Source organism: Gavia stellata, chromosome 2 (assembly GCF_030936135.1).
Source record: "Gavia stellata isolate bGavSte3 chromosome 2, bGavSte3.hap2, whole genome shotgun sequence".
Lineage (NCBI taxonomy): Eukaryota > Metazoa > Chordata > Aves > Gaviiformes > Gaviidae > Gavia > Gavia stellata.
In genome coordinates, this window is record NC_082595.1 from 105,315,906 (window position 1) to 105,337,825 (window position 21,920).

Consider the following 21,920-nt stretch of genomic DNA (forward strand, 5'->3'; position numbering starts at 1 on the left):
TGTTGCAAAGCCTGCGGTCAGGAAAAGCCGCAGGTATTGCCTGAGCACCCTCATCACACCATGATGTGTACAAGAGAGGAACCGCTGATGTGAAACAAGACAAAACCAAAACTCAGCTGAGCCTTTCAGCTTATCAACAAGAAAATACAATGAACGATCTCGACAGAGACTCCAGTATCAAAGAAAGACACAAAAAATTTGAAAGCCATCATTTGGGAGCACATCATAAGCTATAAAGCACAGGTTTATTTGGAGCATTAGCCGAGGTTGTGGACGTCCAAATTATGTGTGGGTAAAGACCAAGTAGTGATGATGAGGGGGTTCTCATGAATCAAAGTACCCTGTCTTTAGGGCAGATCATTAAGTTGAAAGCAATAAAATGATGCCAAAAATGGTAGGTGGGTTTGGTGAAAATGGTGGTTTTACTACATAGTGATATTTATTGTGCTAGGTGGATGCTTATAATAGACAAAATAGGAATGCAATATATGGTGCTCTGTGTCTCTAGGATACTGCCTGAGCCCACAGACTGTGCAGAGCACGTGAGATGTGAAATGAGATGCAGAACATGCTTTCATGTGGTTTGTTCCTGTTAAAATAGAATTATGGCTTCAGCATGCCTGGCTGTGGCTTTAGCGGTCTTTGGTCACGTGAGCTCGCAGATATTCGGTTGTGTTAGAGAACACAGATTAGATATACCAAGAAATCTAAATTCTCGGCATCCTTTTTCTTGAAAAAGCCACAAATAAACTTGTTTTCCCAGGAGAGAGATTTGTACCCATGTCAGTTTTGAGTCGAATCAGAAGGGGTTTTTTAATTTATTTGAAACTTAGATTACCTAAGTTCATTGGTTTTATGTAATTTTCCATTTTATTTCCTTTTTTTCCTGGCAACTGTTTGATAACATGAACAGCCAGAATACTTGTAATTCTGAGGAATGATTTCGAAAGACTCAGTAGCCTGGGTGATGGCTGCCCTTGTGAGTGGGATCACTGGAACTCCCTATGCAGGCAGCCAGTAAATCTGCAGATACGTGTTTAAGCATTAAAATGGTACACAAAACTGAGATAAGTGAACTCCCACAAACCTTTTTCTTTGCTGTGCAAAATGGGAAAATGGAGGCAGCAGCCTAAATGAATGGAGCTTTTACATGTTCTATAACATCATGTATTATGGATTACAGAGTAAGCCATGTTACCTGGTCAGGGAAGATCTGTTCAATTAGTTTCAAAAGTGATGTAGAATACCTCTGAGTGTCGGGGTGAATTATTATTTTAGACCAGATAACTGTATCCCTCTCACATAAATTTCAGCTTCTTTGATCCAAATTTTAGGTCAGTTCTGCCTTTCTTTTGTCTAGTTTGGCTGTCTGGATGCTTGAATTTTATCTGCTATGCCTCCCCTTCAGCATGCTCCTTATGAATTTTAACTTCTCTCTTTTCCTTTTATGTTTTCTCCTTAATAGCTCCAGTGTCTTTTAGCTTGGATGTAACTAAACAATACTTGATGTTTAATTGGAAAGGTGGTGGTGTTCAAGAACTCTCTAGACCTCATGGAAGCTCAATTTAAATACTTCATATTAATAACTGAAAACAAAGCAATGTATTCTCAATAGAACAAAACATTTCAGATGGACATAAAGCAAATTTTTTTCATTTTCTAAAGTAAAATGTTTCACTCTTTCATTCCATTCAATCCTGAACTGTATTTTCTTTAGAATTTTGGATAAAATTGAACAGAACAATCCGTTATTTTTCTGCAGAAAAACATCCTTTGTTAGTGTGGTCATGATATGTATGTTTTGGCCATTTGATTGTTAGAAACAGATTTTTACTGACTTCATATGGCAAGTTACTCATATAGGATGCTACTTTTTCAGTTACACTTACGGGATGATAAAAGATAGTGTGACCTGTGATAGGGAGCTGTCTGGTCTACAGCAATTCCTGTGAGTTATGCAATGTATTCGCCATCTCTGTCTTTGCTTTTACAGGTGATAATATTACACGTTTTGCTGTAGACTCTGAAATCTTCCGGCTTTTCTTTGCTGGTGTAATAATACATTTGTTTATGTAGTGCTTCACTGTTAGGTCCACTCTCAGCTTGTGTTGTTTTCCACTCTGTTGTGCTATTGGGGTATTTTTGGCTGTATTTATCTTTGTTGTTTGTGTCTATGGATTGACTACTATTTCTATTTGTAGTATCTAAACTGGCTTAATTTACAGTGTCTTTTGTTTGCAGCAGTCCTGAGTGTGAAAATACTTTTGCTTTTCGAAAAATGTTATGTTCTGTGCAGTCCATTCTCCGACTCCTGCTGAAGTCAATGAGAACTTTGTAAAAACAATGCAGGGACAAACCCTACACAACGTCAGGCACAGCTGAGCCAACAAGTCCTGGGAGCAAGGATTGGGATCCCACTGACCTCCCTAATTACTACTTGCTTCGTTTTCTCCTAACTTCATCATTCTCCATTTCCAGCTACCATACAGATTCTAGTGGGAGCGCAGAGGAGTGTTTGGTTGTCCGATGATGAGAATACCATCAGAAAATGTGAAGGGCATGGGTTTAAATTCAGGCTGGAGGTGAAATTGAACTCTTGGTGCTTTTGGCAAGTGTTTATGATAGAAAAGGTGGGCAGTTGCACCCTCTCTGGCAAGCACCCTTTAAGAAAGATGAACCCTTCTCAGGCTTGTGTTTGTCCTTAAAATCGGAATCAAACATCTACATCCAAAATGGATGATGATGTTAAATTCCAGGAAGAGCTGAAAGCTGAGGTGCATCCTTGTACTTACCGTGTCCTGCTAGCTGACTATAGGCTGCACTTCGCTCAGCACGCAGGCTTGCTGTGTCTCACCTTCTGGAAGTGCCTGTTTGTCTCCGTTGCCTCTTTAAGAAACTTCTGATTCTTTTTCTGTCTGTCACTTCAGTAAAACTCAAGGGGAGAGTCACTAGTAGGTGATACTTATCTGAATCTCACCCCTTTCTCTAAGATGTTTCCCCTAAAACATTTATTTTACATTCTCCTTGCTTCTTCCCTTCACTAGCCCAAGACATGAGCGGCTTGTTAAATAGATGAAAATAGATACAGGCACTTGGAAATTCCTATTGTTCTCCAGAGAGACGACTGTCTAATGTCCAGCAGAGCAATGCCTGAGACCCATCTGTCAAGATAACAGCTGCCACTTTTTCCATAGTTAGTTTATAAGATCACCGAGATCAAAACTTAGAGATGGAAAAGACCTATTTATACTAACAAACTGTGCTGTTAATAGCTCCTTTCCACTGTGGCTCTGAAGATACTTTAAAGGCTTACTGAATGAAGCCTTTCAAGATACCTAAGGCAAAGTATATTAATTAATAATATTATTGCTGGATATGCTAGCAGCTCTCTTTCTGACCTTGGTGAAACCACAGTTGTCATTTCATAGGGAATAAAATGAAGGTGAGTTATACTTACACAGCTGCCTGGTGACAGAACCTGTTCTTTTTGACATCCAGCATTTTGCGCTGATCACAAACCTACACTGTTCTGTATTTTTGCAGGATGCTCTGGAGAATAGTCCCGAGTGCATCATTCAACTTAGTTTTAAATTACCGTGATCCAGGTCTTAAACTGCTACATATATTTTTGTGCTTTTGTTACTGTCAGGGGAACTGTGCTAGTTTACACCAATGAGGATCTGCAACAACAAGAAGGGTGAACAAAATTAGGAAACAAATGTGGCAAAAGAGGAATTTCATAGCTAATATTATTTCAGAACATACTTTCAGAGTTTACAGGCAGAGGGATATTTATGACACTGCTCGGATCTGCCTTGGAGTGCGTGAGACACTGGTTACGTTGAAAACAATACTACAAAAATACTCCTTTTTGTGAAAGCAAGTGCATTCCTAGTAGGTTGGAAGAACAAACTGTACATCTATAGAAAGATTTGTTCCTTTGGTGAGTGTATCTCATATACCTTTTAAAAAGACAGCCTAGAAAAATAATGGTGTCTGAATAAGACATTCTTCCACTGAGCTGTTGCAGCCAATGATAAAGAATGCTTGGCAAAATACTGGGTTTATCTAATCTTAATAGTAGGCTGAACTTCTGACAACATAATGAGGGTTACCCAACACGTAACTTGTTAATAAACCCTTCTCAGAGTTCATTCAAAGACTAAAAGTGGCTTTTGTCTTCTGTTATTTCTACAGCATGTTTACTGTATGTATTACTATACAATAAGCGACTAGGTAGATCTGCAGTCACCGAGTCTAAAGGACCTTAGGCAACATAATCCATAGGAAGGCGTTTGATAGGCAAACCAAAACCAACTTGGTTTTAAACTGCATTTTTTCACTAATCATCTTGACTGTGATCAAGTCATTTTGGGTGGAATTAATCTCAACTGTCTTTAGCTACCTAGAAGTTTATGGTCTGTCCATGTCAATGGAGAGAGCGCCGCATCTAGAAGCCTGTCCTTCTCCACTCTTGAGCAAGGGATTCGTTCCTTGAGTGAAACAGCAGTGTGTTTCACCTGATTATCCTGGAAACCGTGAGTGTTACGCTGAAGTGAGGCCCCATGGCGGCCCCAAATTGGTGCCAGTGAAGTCATGTCTCATTTTCCCACATGGAATCGCAGGCGGGAGGAGATGATTCCCCAGAAATTCTCCGAACACTTGTGAAGGGAGGGGGATATTGCATAATGCTATCCAGGAAGGTTATACCGCATCTCTAAAATAAGACACATTACAGGAATGTCTGACCAGTCTGGATCAAAAAGTTGGATACCCTGAATAAAAAGCGTTTGAATTCTGCATTATGTATGTTTTATGTACATATGAGATCATGATGGAACGGCAGTGTCTGCCTCTGACTTATTTAGAGTATATGTAATCTTGGCATATTGACTGTGCCTTCTTACATGGCTCAGTCAACACCCATTTGTATAAACTGTTTTCTTCTCTGGTTGCATCTCGTGTGTGTCTCTCTTTTTCCAAGAAAGTTTTTCTTTTTCCCCTTCTTATTTGAGAACAGAGTAGTTGCTAAGTCCTTTGCACGATGTTAGGTGGTTGCTGTGTTTGTCAAGATGAGTTTCAGTAAAACACTCCTCTGTGAATGAGGTATGGCCATGCAAAGTGTTAAGAAAGTTGGATGTGACAAAGAAAGGGCTAAACAGGGGCCTGCAGGAGAGAAAGAACATTCATTCACAAGGCATGTGGGGAGAAATGTTATTTTTTAGTTCCAAATGCCCCAAAAGCCATTTAACATCTTGGTGTTAAGTGGTAACACATTAAGAATATACTTTTTCCATGTTCAGATTTATTGTCCTTGGCATGCACAGCCTCTTAATGCAGTGCTCTACTAGAGATGAGTAGATTTTTCACTAGGCTGTTGCTAGCTCTAGCCAAGGGAAGCTGAAGTATTGCACTGATAAATTAAGATTTCAGCACAGATTTTATTCAGAAGGAAACAGAGGCACATACTGGAAGTCTAGATAGTTGAAAATGAAAGGATGCCTAATCTGGGAACAGCTCATCATTACAGCACACCTAACCGCTGATGCAGTATTGTCATATTGGGTTGGGAAGGAGTTTCTTCTGGCAGGTCATTCAATATCCCCTTTCCCTGAGCAGAGGAGGAATTAACTAGTGGGAAAGCTGGTTCTTTGCTCCCAAAACCCCTCTCTCACATGATCTCGGAGCCATGCTCAGAGCTTTCCCAAGAAATGTCCGAAAATCCTTTTCTGCTTTCTGTGATGTTTTTCCATGCTTCCTGCACCCAGATCTATATTCAGAAGCTTTGGTGACCTAGCTTGGGCCCTTCTTGTGCTGTACACTGAAAAACAGGTGACTGTCATGTTCACCTATCTCAGTGAGGTTTAACCCCTACTGCAGTCTGTAACTTCTCAGTGGAAGGTCATCTGCACATTCATACATGTGCTACAGGCTAAAATATCAAATCCATACCACCATTGCACAGGCACTCACAGAACAAAAATGAGGGGGGAAGGAAATACCTGTGTGTGTTGTGACATAGGATGAGACTGAGAATGAAACCAAGAAGGAAAAAAAGAGATTAATTTTATTGTCCTGTTATCTCGGTGCCCTAGATGGCCAGAATTCTTTGGCCAAGCTCTGCTCCATGTGTTCAGGTGGGAAAACTTGGAAAATGTCTTCTTTGTATTCCAGCCATGCTCTTGAACTGCTTTTTGTGCTTCTTGGCTGGTGCCAGAGGGCAGGGACAGAAAGACCTAGCCTAGTCAGGAACATTCCCTCTCCCTCCAAAACCTGTGTGATAGGACATGGTATTTAAGGATAGAGATGCAAAGTATTTCTCTAGTAATACATTCTCTCTAAAAAGTTGCTGTAGACATCTATTGTCCTACTCATTAGCATACCTAAATTGACCTGATTCTGCCATGCTTATTCAAATGAAATTTGCCTTATGCTGCAGAGCACGTGTATTTTACAGCTGAACTTTGTAGTGGTAACAGAATCAAACACTAAAATAAAATGACTGTTTTAAGGCAACAGGATACCAGAGGAATTGTTTGGTCTCCTTACCATTCATGTAGAATATGCTTATTGAGCCTCATATCTGCCTTGAGGGTAAATCTACTTTTTCTTCTCTTTTAAAAATATACAAATCCATAAAGCCGTTAGGACAGAATAATGCCTTTCAGTAGAGTGAACTAGACAATTGCATGTAATTTTCTTGGCTGTGTAGTCAAGCTAAGTGCAAGGCTCTTTCATATTGTCTTGTAGTTGTACGCAACACTGATACATAGTGCATGGTAATGCATTATTGAATAGCTGTTGTGTCTTCATTGCATGCTGTCAGCTGTGTAATAAATAATTGATTGTGTTGCTCTTACTTCACATTAAAGATATATGAGTATATAATACATGAAGAAAATGAAGCAGCAAGGCTGCCTGTGTTGAAAAGATCAACCATTACTGAAGTGCACTGTGGTAACAGGAACTAAGGAGTGACCACCACCACTATCCATTTCCCATTTCTATACTTTGAGTCAGTGATTGTTTGTCATGGCAACAAATGGCACATTCAAATTGTTGCTGTTGCCTTTTTTTTTTAAAACAAAAAAATAATTGTGGTAAAGAGCTGATATGCTGCAGAGATGCACCCCCCAGTCTCTTCAACTATTATCCCTCTAGACTGAAAATTCACCTAAGAAGATGAATAATTTTTTCTTAAGTGACTGTAAACTGTCAGAAAAATCCAGTCTAATCCAGGAAATCCTTTTTTTTTCTCATAAGGCTTTGTTTATATTAAGCAGAGGAAAAGTTAGCAGGGAAAAACTGAGTTTGTGTTTACAGTGGTACTAAGCCTCTGTTGTTGAACCTTTCCCTTGAAAAGCCACACTTCCCTTCTTCAGTCCCCGTACAGGACACAGTAAGATGGCCCGCTATTCAAACATAGCATAGGAAATGAAAACATCCTGCAGCTCATGTTCAACACTCTTTATTTCCATTACAACAATCATCATTTCTGATGAAAACAATTTTCATCAGTAAAATTGATGCGACGCCAAATTTGTCCAGAAAAGAGTTTGCTTTGGAAGTCAAATCAAGGAAATCAGAGGTGTACGCTACTTACTGCGTGGTTGTTTGGAAGGAGGCTCGTGGCCAGGTAGAACTACAGACTACTGGGAGCTGTAGTTTTGATGAAAAGGTGTAAAACAGTGAACTGCGTTTTGAGGTAATAATGAAATGGCACATGAAGATTTAAGAGGTGTGAGATATCTGGCTTACGCAGATCTGGATTCTGATGGAATGAGCTGGGGAGCTGAGGCATGTTAGGTCCTCTAGGCAATTCCCTGGGAAGCAGAAACACAAGGCACCGACTGTATTTGCCTAGAAAAGCGTTGCCCAGATCTCTCCATTTAACACTAAGACATACGGGAACTGTTCTTGTTCCTGATGGGAAACCACAAGTTTTTCTTTTTCAGGTGCGTTAGCACGAGACTCAGCCACGAGCTAGGGAGGAATGCCACTGAACGCAGAGGAGTTGTTCTGCTTTACCGCAGTATGTCAGAACTGAGTCTTGAAGCGAACTGACCTATTTTAATGTAAAATGCGAATAACACCACTGAAATCAGTGGAGTTCTGCTGGTGTAAAACAATCTGGGATGTGCTTTGTGACTTTATGGATGTGTTTCTCCCACCACTCCTATGCAATTATGCTGAACTCCTTTGCTTTGCTGAACTGTGTCTTCCTCTATACACTGTGAAGGTGTCAATGTTGACACAAAGGCTTTTGTACAGTTTCTAGAAACTTCCCAGTAATATATTTTCCAGACTAAAAGTGGATATTATTAATAGTTACAGATTGTAAATGGGGGGCAAATCAGAATTTCCAGCCTTTGTGACTTTATCTTGACAGAAGATTGACGTATTTTGACATAGAAACAATATTTTTTAAGGAAAAAAAGAAGCATTTGAGATCAAAAATTCTTAACCCACAGCAACACTAACTGCAGCAATTGCTGCCTCCAAGAGTGCTAGGAACCAAACTGAATGACAAGTTTGTAACAGCACAGATTTATTAAAAGGCATAATTGGAAAGGTGCTTGCATTAAAGGGCATCAGATGTAGTCCCTGTCCTGAAGAACTTCTGGTCTACATAAAACGAAAGAGGTTAGTGTCCTAGAAACACCTTCTGAATATCTGCCCCTCTTTCTGCTGCCAACGTATGTTCAGAAAATAGCTGTCTTCAAGTGTATGTATTGCCTTTACATTCTGTAGGTAACTACAGTTTGAAAAAATAAGGTAATGGAGTACTTTGCAGATGAATGTTGCTGTTTTTTAAAAGTCATCTATTCAATTTATCCCTTTAATACTCGTAAGGTAAGTGAATTCCATTGTACAGGATAAAAGGAGAGCAACTAGTGAAATCAAGGGATTTGTCCGTCTTCTGCTTCCCAGAACGTGTCAACACTGCAAAGACAAATAATTCAGTAAACACTGGAGCCACTGAAGCCTGGGATGCAATTTGATCAACTTCATTTAGGTATGGATGGATGAGTTAATATCTCCTCACTAGGGCCCTATAAAAAACTGGCAGTCTAACATTTAAAATTAATGTTGTTAACTTTTTTAACTTTTGTAAGCTAGTTGACTGAGAAGAATGATAAACAATTCCAGGAGGTTATTGCAGTCCTAACATCTAAATCTAGGTGGGGTGAATCCTTCTTGGAGATACGTCTCTTTCTCCATTAACTGTAGAAGTAGCCTAGATGAGAGGTTGAGACACAGTTTCTACCTTTGAGATGGCTGACGTTAGCAGTGGAATTTCACACATAAATTTTCCAGATTCAGGCACGTAAGCTAGACAGGCTGTCTATGGAGGGCCTTCGGTGTTCTGTCTCTCCATCCATCTTTTGTATAGATAATGGTTTGGGTGTGGTTTGGGGCATGGTTTTGTTGGGACCATAGGTGTAAGTTAGGTGTCTAAATAGCTGGGCTGGCTCTGTGGATTTGTGTTATGTGGTTGGTTGATTCATCATTCTCAGGTGAAGGAACCCTCTGGTAAAAAGAAACTTAAGACTGTGATCCAGCTGCAGCATTTATGTCTGTCTGTTCCTGACCTCTCCTCAATAATATAGGTTCTCTGTTAACAAATAAAGATTGAGCCTTTCTCTTGGTAGAAGCAATTACAGGATCTTCTTCCTACACAGATTTCATTACATGCATAGGATCTTTATGTCATGTGAACGCTACTCCTCTGTCAAACTTGGTTGAAACTGGCTAAAAGATTCAAAAGTTATTAGGCAAGTACAGAGAGTGTCATTAGCCCTCTCCCCTTAGGAAACAGGCTTAAATGACGTGATCTTAGCTGAGGTTGACTGACCTCAGTTAGTTTGCATGTTAAAAGAGTAGTGCAGACACACCTGTATTTTAATAAGAAACAATAGCTTGTGTTAAACCTAGACTGAAGTTTTGTTTTCACAGCTGTTTTAGCCCAAATGGCATTGTATTTTTGGCAGTTTAGATGGATCCCTAGTCATGTTCCTTAACCAAGTGATTCGTCTACTCTTTGATCTTCAACTTCAATGATTCAGCATGACCCATGATCTGAAACATCTCCTTTTCTGCAGCCACCTAATTTTTAAAACCTACTTATTAATTAGGACACCTTGTAGATCAGACTGTTTTCAAATCCGCACAATATTCTGATAATTGAGTTTGTACAATTAATAATGCAATGGTTGTTACCTTTTAGAATCAAATGCAAGGTTATTATAACAAGTAAGCGTATAGGCATCTAGGTCTCCTTGCTCAGTCAAAACTCTTATTGATTGTTCTGACTTTGCAAAACAATGTCATTGTTCAGTTCCAGATTGTGGGGTTTTTTCTCCTTCTTGTTAGCTAGATAAATAAAGGTGCTAGCAGGCCGAAGACGGGCATCTGTCTTTGTTGAAGAATATTAACCAAATCAATTTTTTCACAAAAAGAAAATCAATTGATGCATTAGCAAGAGAGAAAATAAAACATTATGCTGTTTTAGCTCCCGGGAGTCTGAATAGTCGACTCTTACTGTCAGAAATAGAGAGATAAAAAATATCTAAAGTTCAGATCTAAATCCGGATCGGAACTTCTCCAGGGCACGTGGGGACTCTGACTCATTTCTAAACTAGATGTGCATTTAAAGGGCAGTCATATAAAAATTGACCCTCCTGCCAGAGCTTCGGCGAATATGGACACATCTGACTCTTTGAATCCCAGTTTGTCCTCCAAAAGCAATAAGGTGGGGTGATGACAGAGGAGGTTACATTCCTGAATTCATCACCTGATGACTTTTCAGCCGTTGCTGAAAATAGGATGATGCTGTAAACGTAGGAGAAGCAGCCTGTTTTCTTCTACAAGGCCTAACACATCTTCTATAGACTTTTGATGGTGAAATGGGAGTCAGGCTTTATATGATATATATATTAGACTAGCAAGCTCATGGGCAGATAGAAACATTATTTTAGATAGGAAACATTGTCCAGTAGCTGTTGTCAGGATCTTGGAAGAGTTAATTCTGGTTCTGCCACCATTTTGATGTGTAATATTTAGTAAACCACCAGACCTTTAAGCTAAGTATTTTAATAGGATTTAGTTACAAAATGAAGTGAAAGCATACTAAAGTTTTGTGGAACTTTGCACCTGAATCTGAACTTCCAGACTGAGGCTATTTTATAATAAATATCTTCTTCTACCTCCTTGGGCAGCTGTGAAGAATAATTATTGTTTGCATACTGCTTTGAACATGCAGACTGTAATGACAATACTAAGTTTTACTATTAAAACTATTAAATATTGGGATTCTGTAATAGTCTCCTTCCATTTCATAGAATCATAAGGTTTTATGATGTCTTTAAAAATAAAATTGCTGTGAGGAAGGACTGCCATTTAAATTTAAGATCAAATACTTCAAAAAGGATTATATGATATGCCTGAGAGTTCCCCCGAGCTGCTTCTCCCTGCCTGCCCTCCTCCATAAGCAGGCTGGTTTTCTATATTACAGAGGAACCCATGTTTGTCTGTAGCTAGAAAGCCTTTTGCAGGCAGCTGGTGTGACTTCCCAGCCTGTGTGGAGGGGTTTAGGGATATCACTGAGCCAACCGGATGAAGTTCAATAAGGCCAAGTGCCGGGTTCTACACTTTGGCCACAACAACGCCAGGCAACGCTACAGGCTTGGGGACGAGTGGCTGGAAAGCTCCCCCGCAGAAAAGGACCTGGGGGTGTTGGTCGACAGCCGGCTGAAGATGAGCCAGCAGTGTGCCCAGGTGGCCAAGAAGGCCAACGGCATCCTGGCCTGGCTCAGAAAGAGTGTGGCCAGTGGGAGTAGGGAGGGGATCGTGCCCCTGTACTCGGCACTGGTGAGGCCGCACCTCGAATGCTGTGTTCAGTTTTGGGCCCCTCACTCCAAGAAGGACATTGAGGTGCTGGAGCGTGTCCAGAGAAGGGCGACGGAGCTGGTGAGGGGTCTGGAGCACAAGTCTGATGAGGAGCGGCTGAGGGAGCTGGGGTTGTTCAGTCTGGAGAAGAGGAGGCTGAGGGGAGACCTTATCCGTCTCTACAACTCCCTGAAAGGGGGTTGTGGTGAGGTGGGTGTTGGTCTCTTCTCCCAAGTGACTAGTGACAGGACAAGAGGAAATGGCCTCAAGTTGCGCCAGGGGAGGTTCAGGCTGGATATTAGGAAAAAGTTCTTTTCTGAGAGAGTAGTGAAACATTGGAACAGGCTGCCCAGGGAGGTGGTAGAGTCACCCTCCCTGGAGGTTTTCAAGGAGCGTGTGGATGTGGCATTGTGGGATGTGGCTTGATGGGCATGGTGCTGTGTGGTGTTGGGCGGTTGGTTTTTGGTGTGTTGTGGTTTGGTTTTTTGTTTTTTTGGTTTTTTTTTTTTTTGTGGGTGTTTTTTTGTTGTTGTTTTTGGTTTTTTGTTGTGGTTTTTTTTTTTAGGTTGGACTTGATGATCTTACAGGTCTTTTCCAACCTTAGTGATTCTGTGATTCTGTGAATATATTGCATAATATGTGTATGTACTTGCATCGGAGCATACATAAAATACGTCACTATTATACTGTGAAAAACTGAAGGAATATGACAAGCGCTAATGGTGAAGGTTATGATACATACCTTATGGGCAGGTTATTCCATAATTTTCCTCCTAAGGCCTTATACACATCTTTCCAGTACCAACTTTGACAAATGTTGGACGTGGTCAACAGCTAATTTGCCTTAATATGGCATTTGGTTTTAATATTGATGTAAAATATCTAGACACAGAACCCCACTGGAACGATCAAATGCTGTGTACTCATTACTGCAAGGCCAGAACGCCATCACCACTGATTTAACTACTAATAAATCTGGAGACCTCTATGTCTGAGCTAGTTGTTTGGACTTCCCTTATATTCATTGCAAAGAACTAGGCACTGCTAGGATGCAATTCATTATGTCCTAATGTAGAACCCTAGATTTGGTTAGATGAATTGCCCCCTGAAAGAGCATTTTTCTCTGACTTGATTATAAAGGAAAGCAGAGTAATTAGCTCAAAAGTAGCTGGCTACATCCTAGAAGCATAAAAGTTGGTAAGATGAATCCTACCCTTTTGGTCTTTGTTTTCATTCTGGCACATCGCTTTATATTTACCTTTGATTCATGACACAGACTTTTTAAGCAAGCAAAATATGCTTTTTGTTTGTTTGTTTGGACAATGACTGTTGTTTTTCACTGAAAAATAAAACTTGTGCATCAAGCTGCTCTATTAGTATAGCTGCTTTAATGAAAAGAAACTCGTAAGACTGTATTTTTCATATTGGATCATAAAGGCAGTATTTCTCAGCATTTTCTGTCAAAGCTGTGTTTGTTAATGTTGTTTTCAACCAGAAACTTTCTCAGGTATTTGCTTATTAATGAACTTTTCTTTGTACAGCACCTTGCATGGAAGAGTCATGGTATATGCCCAGAACACTGGCACTACAGCATTACAAAGAAAGGATTTATTCTAATATATATATTCTAATAGTCTATATTTTAATATTCTAATATATCAGCCCAACCTTGCAATATCCAGAGTACAGCATTTTGAAAGAGCAATTACCAGGTACTTTAAAGTTGAAAGCTACCATAATTATCCACCATTTGAAAAGAGAATAAGAATACCTAATCACGTAGTGGTCTGTGAAGGTTTATTCATTTGCTGTAGAATCTGGGCATGTGTTCATAATACATGGGTTGAAACAGTGTTGTGCCCATCAAAAGGAATGAGTAAGGTGTTCCTGTGACTGTCTCTTGTGGCTGAATGCAAATATAAAGAATGGGGGTAGTAGAGTGCTCATATAAATGTCCTTGCTATTTTTGTATTTTTGAATGCAGAGTCTTTCCTGTTCTTTCTGTATGAGAAGGAGACACATGCAGTCGTAATGTTGTGTAGAAGTTTCACATGGATGGTGTGGGATGGCCATGTTTGTGTCATGCACCTTATTCGAGTACTCCTGAGTAAATCAAGTAGGGACGGTAAACAGTCCAAGGTACCAAATATTCCTTTTAGGTATTCTGGTATAAACTTGCAGGAACACGTCAAAGGAGCTGCTCTGTACTTGCAGACATTTAACTGGCAGAAAATTTGGCTCAACAGTTCCCAAACCTGAATCTATGTCCCCACCCTCTGAAGTGGGTGGAAAGCTCCTGTTGGCTGTGGTGAGCTTTGGGCCACACATAGCAACAGTCTCCATGTACTCCGCGAGGACTATTCCCTTTAGTTAGCTACGCTGTTAAAAGAACACCTTAAAATAAACGGTAAGTATTTAACGAGAAGTAAACCTAGTCAAATTTATGTTAAATTTGGTTTCTTTGTCTGTAGGCTTGTTTTAGGGAGCTTTTTCGTGTTTAGGAGCAGGCCTGGATCAGGCACCTGCGTTGGGATTCTCTCTGCTGCTGCTTCCCACTTGTTCCTTGCCTGCTTTTATCTACTTAGCCAGGAAGCTCCACTGTGCAAGCAACAGCTCTTCTGTATGTCTGTGCAACGTTTGGTACGGTATGAGTTGTAACCTACTGCATTAAGAATAATAAGAATATATTTCCATTTTAGAGCCTAAATTACTAGAAGGCAAAGGTAACAATATGGTACCACTGCGTTTGACTCTCCTGCCTTATCTGTTTTGGATGAGGCTTGAAAGTGAAAATGGAAATGAGCAGCTGATGTGACCAAGACGTTAATTTCTCACTCCTTCCCTCCCCGCCGGCACTTAAATTTAGATGTAGCCCAGACTGAAACTGTGTGTCTTGTTTTGGCAGGAATGCTACAGAATGGAAAGAAGTTTGATTCCTCCAGAGACAGAAACAAGCCTTTCAGGTTCAAGATTGGCAGGCAAGAGGTCATTAAAGGATTTGAAGAAGGTGTTACACAGGTACAAAGAAATTATTCTGGCTGAACTTCAAGCTGGCTGAAGGGTGTGTGAGCACAGCAATGTCCAGTGCAATGGTGACAAGACCAAGTGGAAATCACAGCGTAGGGTGCGGAGTGGTTTTCTGAAAGCGTGGTCCATTCAAGCACACTATTTCCTGTAGTTCTCCTCCGGCCATCCGGGGACATCCTCCGCTCAGGAGGCTTTCCACGTGGTATGCGTTTGGGAGGGGAGAGGTGAAGTCCCCTCCCTGGGTGCCAAGGTGCCACACAAGCCTTGTCCCTTTCCCATGGGCAGCTCCACAAATAGACAACAGTGGCCTCTAAAATGTTCCAGGTGGCAGCATTTTATGGAGTCACCTCTATTCAGCTACTCCGTAAAAGTGGAAGCTGCCATTTTTTATGACATCCATGACCGAGCTACAGATTTTGACCCTTACTGAATAAGGTACCAAACTGCATGGTTAAATTTTTATGACTTCAGGCTCCCAGCTATAAAATTTAACATTCACTGACCAACCCTATGCTGAGAAAAAGGAAACTGCCCTCCATTAATTACAGATTGAGTGCCAACACACTAAAACCCTAAAAGAGACACAGCGTGTAACTCATTGCCAACTCCTGCTTTTTGTCTGCGGTGTTCTGAGGGCCCACTACGTGAGGAGTGCGGTCAGGCTGCTTGAGTGCAAGAGTGAATGAGATCAGGGTGCAAATGCCTCGTGACTCCCCATTCCGGGATCCTAGAGCTCCGTGTAGGAGGAAACTGCTCAGATTTTATTACAGGAACAACTTCTTATGCTTAAATAGAGAGAAGGGAAGAATGGAAAATGAGAAACAATCCACTGAGGAATGATGTAACCATGCTTTTCCAGAGAGGGATGGAGGAGAAAATGGTTTCCAGCCCTATGGAGAAAGCAATGCAAGCATTCCCCTCTCTCTCCAGCCAGAGAAGGAGAAGTCCATTTGCGGAATCCTAGACTCTCTGAAAAACGCCCACCTTCCTCTCAAGGATTTGAGTTGGACTCTTTATTATTTGCTTTGCCATAAGGCCTAAGAGCAGCTCAGGACCCCAGTGTGCTGTAGAAACCAGAAGCCTGTGCAGATAAAGCAGCGGCAACAAGCGCTGGGTGAATCGGTTTATCCCTTCCTCCACAGTTCTCGCCCCCTGACTCCTGTCCCTTAATTAATAAGTGGCCGAAAGCCATTCCAGCAATCCGTGTGGCCACACGCTGCCCTCCTGCTCCTCCTAGTGGGTCGCTGACTGGAATCGAGCTTGCGGCTGTCTCCTTCCACCCCAGGGTTTTGAGGGGTTTTGGGAGTGTGATTGACACAAGGCACTTGGAAGAAGGCGGTTCGCTATGTCTAGCACACAGATTTTTCAAACCTTGGTTTAATGACTGTCAGGTGTCAGCAGCATCTGCATTTCTTTGCTTAACTTCTGGCAGTTCAAGGTTGCCCCATGCCTAAAAGCTGTGCATGGCTTACCAGCTGTCTGGCGTGGAGGGATTCGTCAGAGGAGCAGACAGCCTGCCCCACGCGAAGCCCTGCAGGGACCAGGGGAGGTCATCTGCTCTTATACCCTCAGCCCCATCATATGAATACTCCCAGAATGTGGGAAAGTTCATGTTCACATTTTCCTTCTATCTAAAGCGATGAAAGCTCTAGCTTTGGCATATTCTCTAGGACCTGACAAAAATTCAACCAAAGATATTGCGTAATCTGTAGTCCCGTGATGTGCCCGATCTTGGGAGAGAGGTCTGAGTTAAAATCACTGCTTCAAATCAGGGATTGTTTCTTGGCCAATGAATATTCAATCACCAGTGCTTGGTGCATGAACAGCAGTTTGAGAATGCTCCACCCCAAAATAATCTGTTGGAAGAGCAGGAGTTTGAATCTTGATACCCCAAAACTCAGTGAGCACAGTTACCTCCGGAGCTAGTCTGCAGTGAGAGAAATCAGCATTTCTGTCCATCCCAGGGGCAAGGACTGTCTGCCGGAATAAGCAGGGCCTGAGGTGAGCTGTCTGCCCTCGGGCTTGGGCTGAGTTTAGGGAAATAAGTACCTCTTTTAATTAGGATTGCATCAGTGCTTGCTTTGCACCTGCCCAGCAGCAGAAAGTTGGGTGCCTACAGCATTAGCATTTGAGCAGTGGTTTTGAAGTCATCCCTGGCAGTGGCTGAAGAGAGAAAAATGTTGCTGAACGCTTTTCAGAAGCTGAACCTAACTGCGTTTCAGCACTGATCTCTCATGAATACAAAGCTCCAGTCCTATCTGCTGCTGAGAGCCTTTTTCTCACGCCTGCTGATGGTGTTACATGCGCCCTGCTCTCTGCAGAAGGAACTCACACCTACAGCTGGCTCCAGCGTAGGCAGTATGGCCTGAAGTATGTGTTAAAAAGCCTCTGTGTGACTCCCAGACTGGCTCTGGCAATTTAAATAAGTGCTGTGAGAAGCCAGAGGAGTCAGGAGACCTTCATCTGAGCTGTTTGTGGCAGCTTCAGCTTGAAGCTGAAAGATGAATCCAATGGTCCCAACTGTCCTCGATTCTATAAATCTGCCACATAGTGATTTATTCTTTGTTTTCCTCCTAATACTGTTTTTTTTGTCTTCTCTTTTTCTTTCTCCAAAACCCAGATGAGCTTAGGACAAAGAGCAAAGTTGACCTGCACACCTGAGATGGCCTATGGAGCCACAGGCCACCCTGGGGTCATCCCTCCCAATGCTACTCTCCTCTTTGATGTGGAGCTTCTCAGGTTAGAGTGAATCTTCTCGAGGGAGTTGGCTGGAGACGTCTGTTAATAACCATCCGTTCTTTCTCGCCTTGCCAGCAGTGGGAGAAATTGTCACTGGAAATCCCAATCTTCCCTGCTCAAGCTGTCCTGTCAATAGCGCCTGCCGTTCGGTTTCTTACGCCTTCATTCTCTTTTTTAACTTTGTGGTGTCCGTATTTGCCTTTTATTAGAAGCTTTGCTTTGGAAAAATGTCTACCTTTGTGGCATTTTCAAGTTGTACATTTTATTTAATTTGCATGTAAGAAGAATTCACAGTGATGATTGAAAATATATATATAAATATAAATATATCTATATATTCCTTATTGAAAAACCACTGCCTTACTGTACACTTAAACCAAGAAAAAAAACCACAAAAGGTGCTCAAAAAAAAAAAAATCCAATGTACGCCTTGTACATGAACGGGCATTAGCCAAACAGAGTTACCTGCGCTGCCACTTTTCTCAACTTGTACGTTCTGCTTGCTGCTGTTTTAAAAAATACTGTCTCATTTAAGAATTAGAATTATATATATAAAACAATAAAATCTTGGTACTTTACAGCTTCTGATTCCTGTTTTTCTCCTCTGGCCACTGGAATTCTTTTTGGTGTATAAGTTCTTCAAACAATCATCAACCCATTTTTTGTTATTTCTCTTCTTATATGAAATACACGTAATTCTATGTGCTGCTTCTGTTATAGATGGCACAGTGGAAGATCTCTGCGGGACCAGCAGTACCAGGAATGTGGAAGTCAGGGCTGCTGGGACAGAGAGGGTTCCTGACTCTCCATCTCCCCTGCCTTGCTGGTGGCCCCTCAACTATGGCCAAAATTTGGCTGCTGAAGAGATGGAAAGTGATGCTTCTCAAAGACATGCAGTGCTGGTCCAGTTCTGTGCCTTTACAACAGTAAAACTAGTGTAAAGTTTTCTACTGGAGCAGAGAAAGGCTAGAGAAGAGCAGAATTAACCTTACAAAACAAATCTGAACTGTGGGATGATGTGGCCACTGAACACACTGGGTTTTTTTAGGCTGCATCTTCTCATGCTGCTTACATAGGCTGCAAGCTTACTTTGTGTGCTGGGCTCCTGGCACTCGAGACTGAGCAATATTTATTTCATGTGATGGTTATATGAATTCACGAAATGCTGGTTCCTCCCCTGGAGACAGAAAGATGCATAGACTGTCATTTACCTGGTTTTAGGAGCAGGACCTGATCAGCGAAGCTGCCTCTGTGCTGTTGTTTCGGTTTTTCTAAATTTGATTTCTCACATTTTGGCTTGCTTTTCCCCTTTGCTGTAGAAAAAAAAGAGCATCATTGGGTCACAATGTTATTTTTATTTAACTTGACTGTAAACTATTTGTATAGTTTTCAACTAATGGATTTTTTGATGGAAGGAGTTCAAACAGTTGTTGCGCTATTTTCTTCTGAGTCTGTGTAAGGAGAACACACCTAGCTCAAGCAGACAGACCGCAAAGCTACGTAGGTATCTTCAGGTGATACCTCCTGGAGATGAGGGAGAAAAGGAGCACAGAAAAGCAAGACTGGCAATCTGGCCAGTGACTACAGCTCACCCTCTTCTTTCCCTAGATGTTCGTTTTACCCACAAAGCTGCATTTGAGTTTGTTAATTAATAAGCCCATAAACCCCATCTCTTACAGACTATTATTCACCGAGGGTTGGTGGAGTAAATGTTTTTATTGCTCCCCTCGCTGTAAAGAAATGAAAGGCCTTTCAGGACCCTTTTTTTAGTGGAAATCTAGGGTCACTGCAGCAGCGAGATTACACATCCACATTTCACTAGTAGTTCTTTTATTTAGGACAAGCTAATTTCCTGTTAATAAATAGGGAATTAGACCTGCCAGTGTGATGCCCACTAGCTCTCCCAAATCACAGAATCACAGAATGCCAGGGGTTGGAAGGGACCTCTGGAGATCATCTAGTCCAACCCCCCACCAGAGCAGGGTCACCTAGAGCAGGTTACACAGGAATGCGTCCAGGCGAGTTTTGAGTATCTCCAGACCTCCCTGGGCAGCCTGTTCCAGTGCTCTGCCACCCTCAAAGTAAAGAAGTTCCTCCTCATGTTTAGGTGGAACTTCCTATGATCAGGTTTGTGCCCGTTACCTCTTGTCCTGTCACTGGGCACCACTGAAAAAAGACTGGCCCCATCCTCCTGGCACCCACCCCTTAAGTATTTATAAGCATTGATAAGATCCCCCCTCAGTCTTCTCTTCTCCAGACTAAAAAGACCCAAGTCCCTCAGCCTTTCCTCATAAGAAAGATGCTCCAGTCCCCTAATCATCTTCGTAGCCCTTTGCTGTACCCTCCCCAGTAGCTCCCTGTCCTTCTTGAACCGGGGAGCCCAGAACTGGACACAATAAAAAAGAATAAAAAAATTTATTTTCAAAGGTCCCAGTCTGCTTTGCCACTGCCCTGGCCTCTGTCACTGGTCTTGATTGCAGCACTGGGTTACAGATCGCAGGCTGTATTGCGGCAGTTGCAGATGTGAGCTCCTATAGATGTCTCGGTTAAATGTAAGGTAGCCCTGTCACGCCTGTCAAACACAGGTTGATTCAGCACATTGGTCTAAAGGTGCTCCTACTGACGGCCCGGTTTTAATTGCACATTAAAAAAAAGAAAAAAAACAACATAAAGGATCTGTTTTGGGACCTTTCCTGAATGCCTCGAAAGCGAACAGCGATGCGAAGGATTGACTCAGTGTACCTGGAACACGTACATGTTCCCCACGTTCCCTCCACCATCTCTTGGTCCTGCTGTTGGCAAGCTTCTGCTGTGTCTAAAGCAACAGGCAGGGCATCGCTCTGCCCTTCCACTTCTGCCAGGTTTCCCACCAGTGAAAAACGTGTTCCTGCTGGGCTTTAAGAGCTGATCATATTCCGTCTTATCGTCTCTATCTGCAGAGCTGCTGTGCACTTTCCTTTTGCCCTCAGCAGTACAACCCGGCCATTATCGAGTCTGTAAAATCCTTATTACAGCTGGCTGATGAAGCTCTCTCCCTCACCACCCTTTCTCTGCAGAGACCTTTGTTGGAAGCAGAGATTATTACATTTTTCATGCCAATTTCATTAAAAAAAATCTGAAAGGAAAACTAATTGTGCTTTGTGATACTTCGAGAAATTAAGTCTTCAAGGAAATGTAATCTTCAGCTCTTTATTTGACTGCAAATGCGTTAATTTATTTAATTGTATCATCGATCAACACAGTACATAAAATTATTACCACTATATAATGGATTGGAAAAAAATTACTGTCATTGCCTGTGTAATCAGATATGCTCTTGTTACTAATTTCTAAACAACGTCAATGGAAAAAAATGACCTTCCAGGCTTAATTTCATGCCCTACTTCCTGAAAAATTAAATGGGAAGTGAGCAGACACAAAAACCAGCACAGATGCAGAGTACAAGGCTGGTAACATCTGCCTTATTTGCTGCCCCCTCTGCCATTCATATAACTGAACTCATTTCCCTGTCCTTTGATATTACATTTCAAACAAAATCTTGAGCAGACCTCATCAAAACAATCCTCCGGGCATTCGATTTCCATTCCCTCTGTCTTGCAGGTACAAATTATTATTTCATTTTACATGTGCAGGGACATTGAAAGCCCTGAACAGGCACTAGAAGAAAAAGTATGAAATGGAATATTTAATGAAAGGCAGCAGCTGAGCTCTCAGAGAAATCAAAAGCTGCTGATCTTGAGGATTCACTGAAGGAATTTTTATTAATCTTATTACCCTAAAGAATTGTTTTTTATATATGTTTTTCAAACAGCATCAAATCCTCATCAAAACAGACTGTAGTGCAAGCACCATGCTCTCCACTATTGACAGAAGCAATGTGGTATTTGCATATGATTTTAAACAAGGCTGGCAGAATGTGGCACCATCAGGAGCACTTTGATATTTTATTATCAGTATTTTTTATTTATCGGAAGCATAAATCCAGCATGGCAACAAGCACCTCCAGTTCCTGTTACAGCAAGGGGCTTTCTAAATGCCCAACAACTGCTGTAAATGGCCCCAGTTATCCTAGTGTTTGGCACGTGTATGTATATACATGGCATGCATATATATATACATAAGGCATATCCATATATATGGGGGGGCAGTCTGTAACCTTTAAAAAGCTATAGATGTTCACATAGAAGCAAGACCCGCTAACAGGATTTCATTCATTTAAACATTTTTAAGGCAAGCTGGTTTTTGCCTGAGAAACTTAGGTTTGT

The 21,920-nt window shown here is 41.5% G+C and overlaps 1 protein-coding gene across 2 annotated transcripts in view; it reads left to right on the top strand.

Annotated features, from left to right (window-relative positions):
* FKBP1B (FKBP prolyl isomerase 1B) overlaps window positions 1–18,235 on the top strand; it is a 52,447-nt gene extending 34,212 nt beyond the window's left edge. For both annotated transcript variants that reach the window (XM_059835580.1, XM_059835581.1), the window contains 2 exons: window positions 14,795–14,907; window positions 17,537–18,235. In XM_059835580.1, the coding sequence (XP_059691563.1) occupies window positions 14,795–14,907; window positions 17,537–17,665 (242 nt within the window). In that variant the 3' untranslated portion in view covers window positions 17,666–18,235. The remainder of the gene's footprint in view (window positions 1–14,794; window positions 14,908–17,536) is intronic.
* The last annotated feature ends 3,685 nt before the right edge of the window (window positions 18,236–21,920 follow it).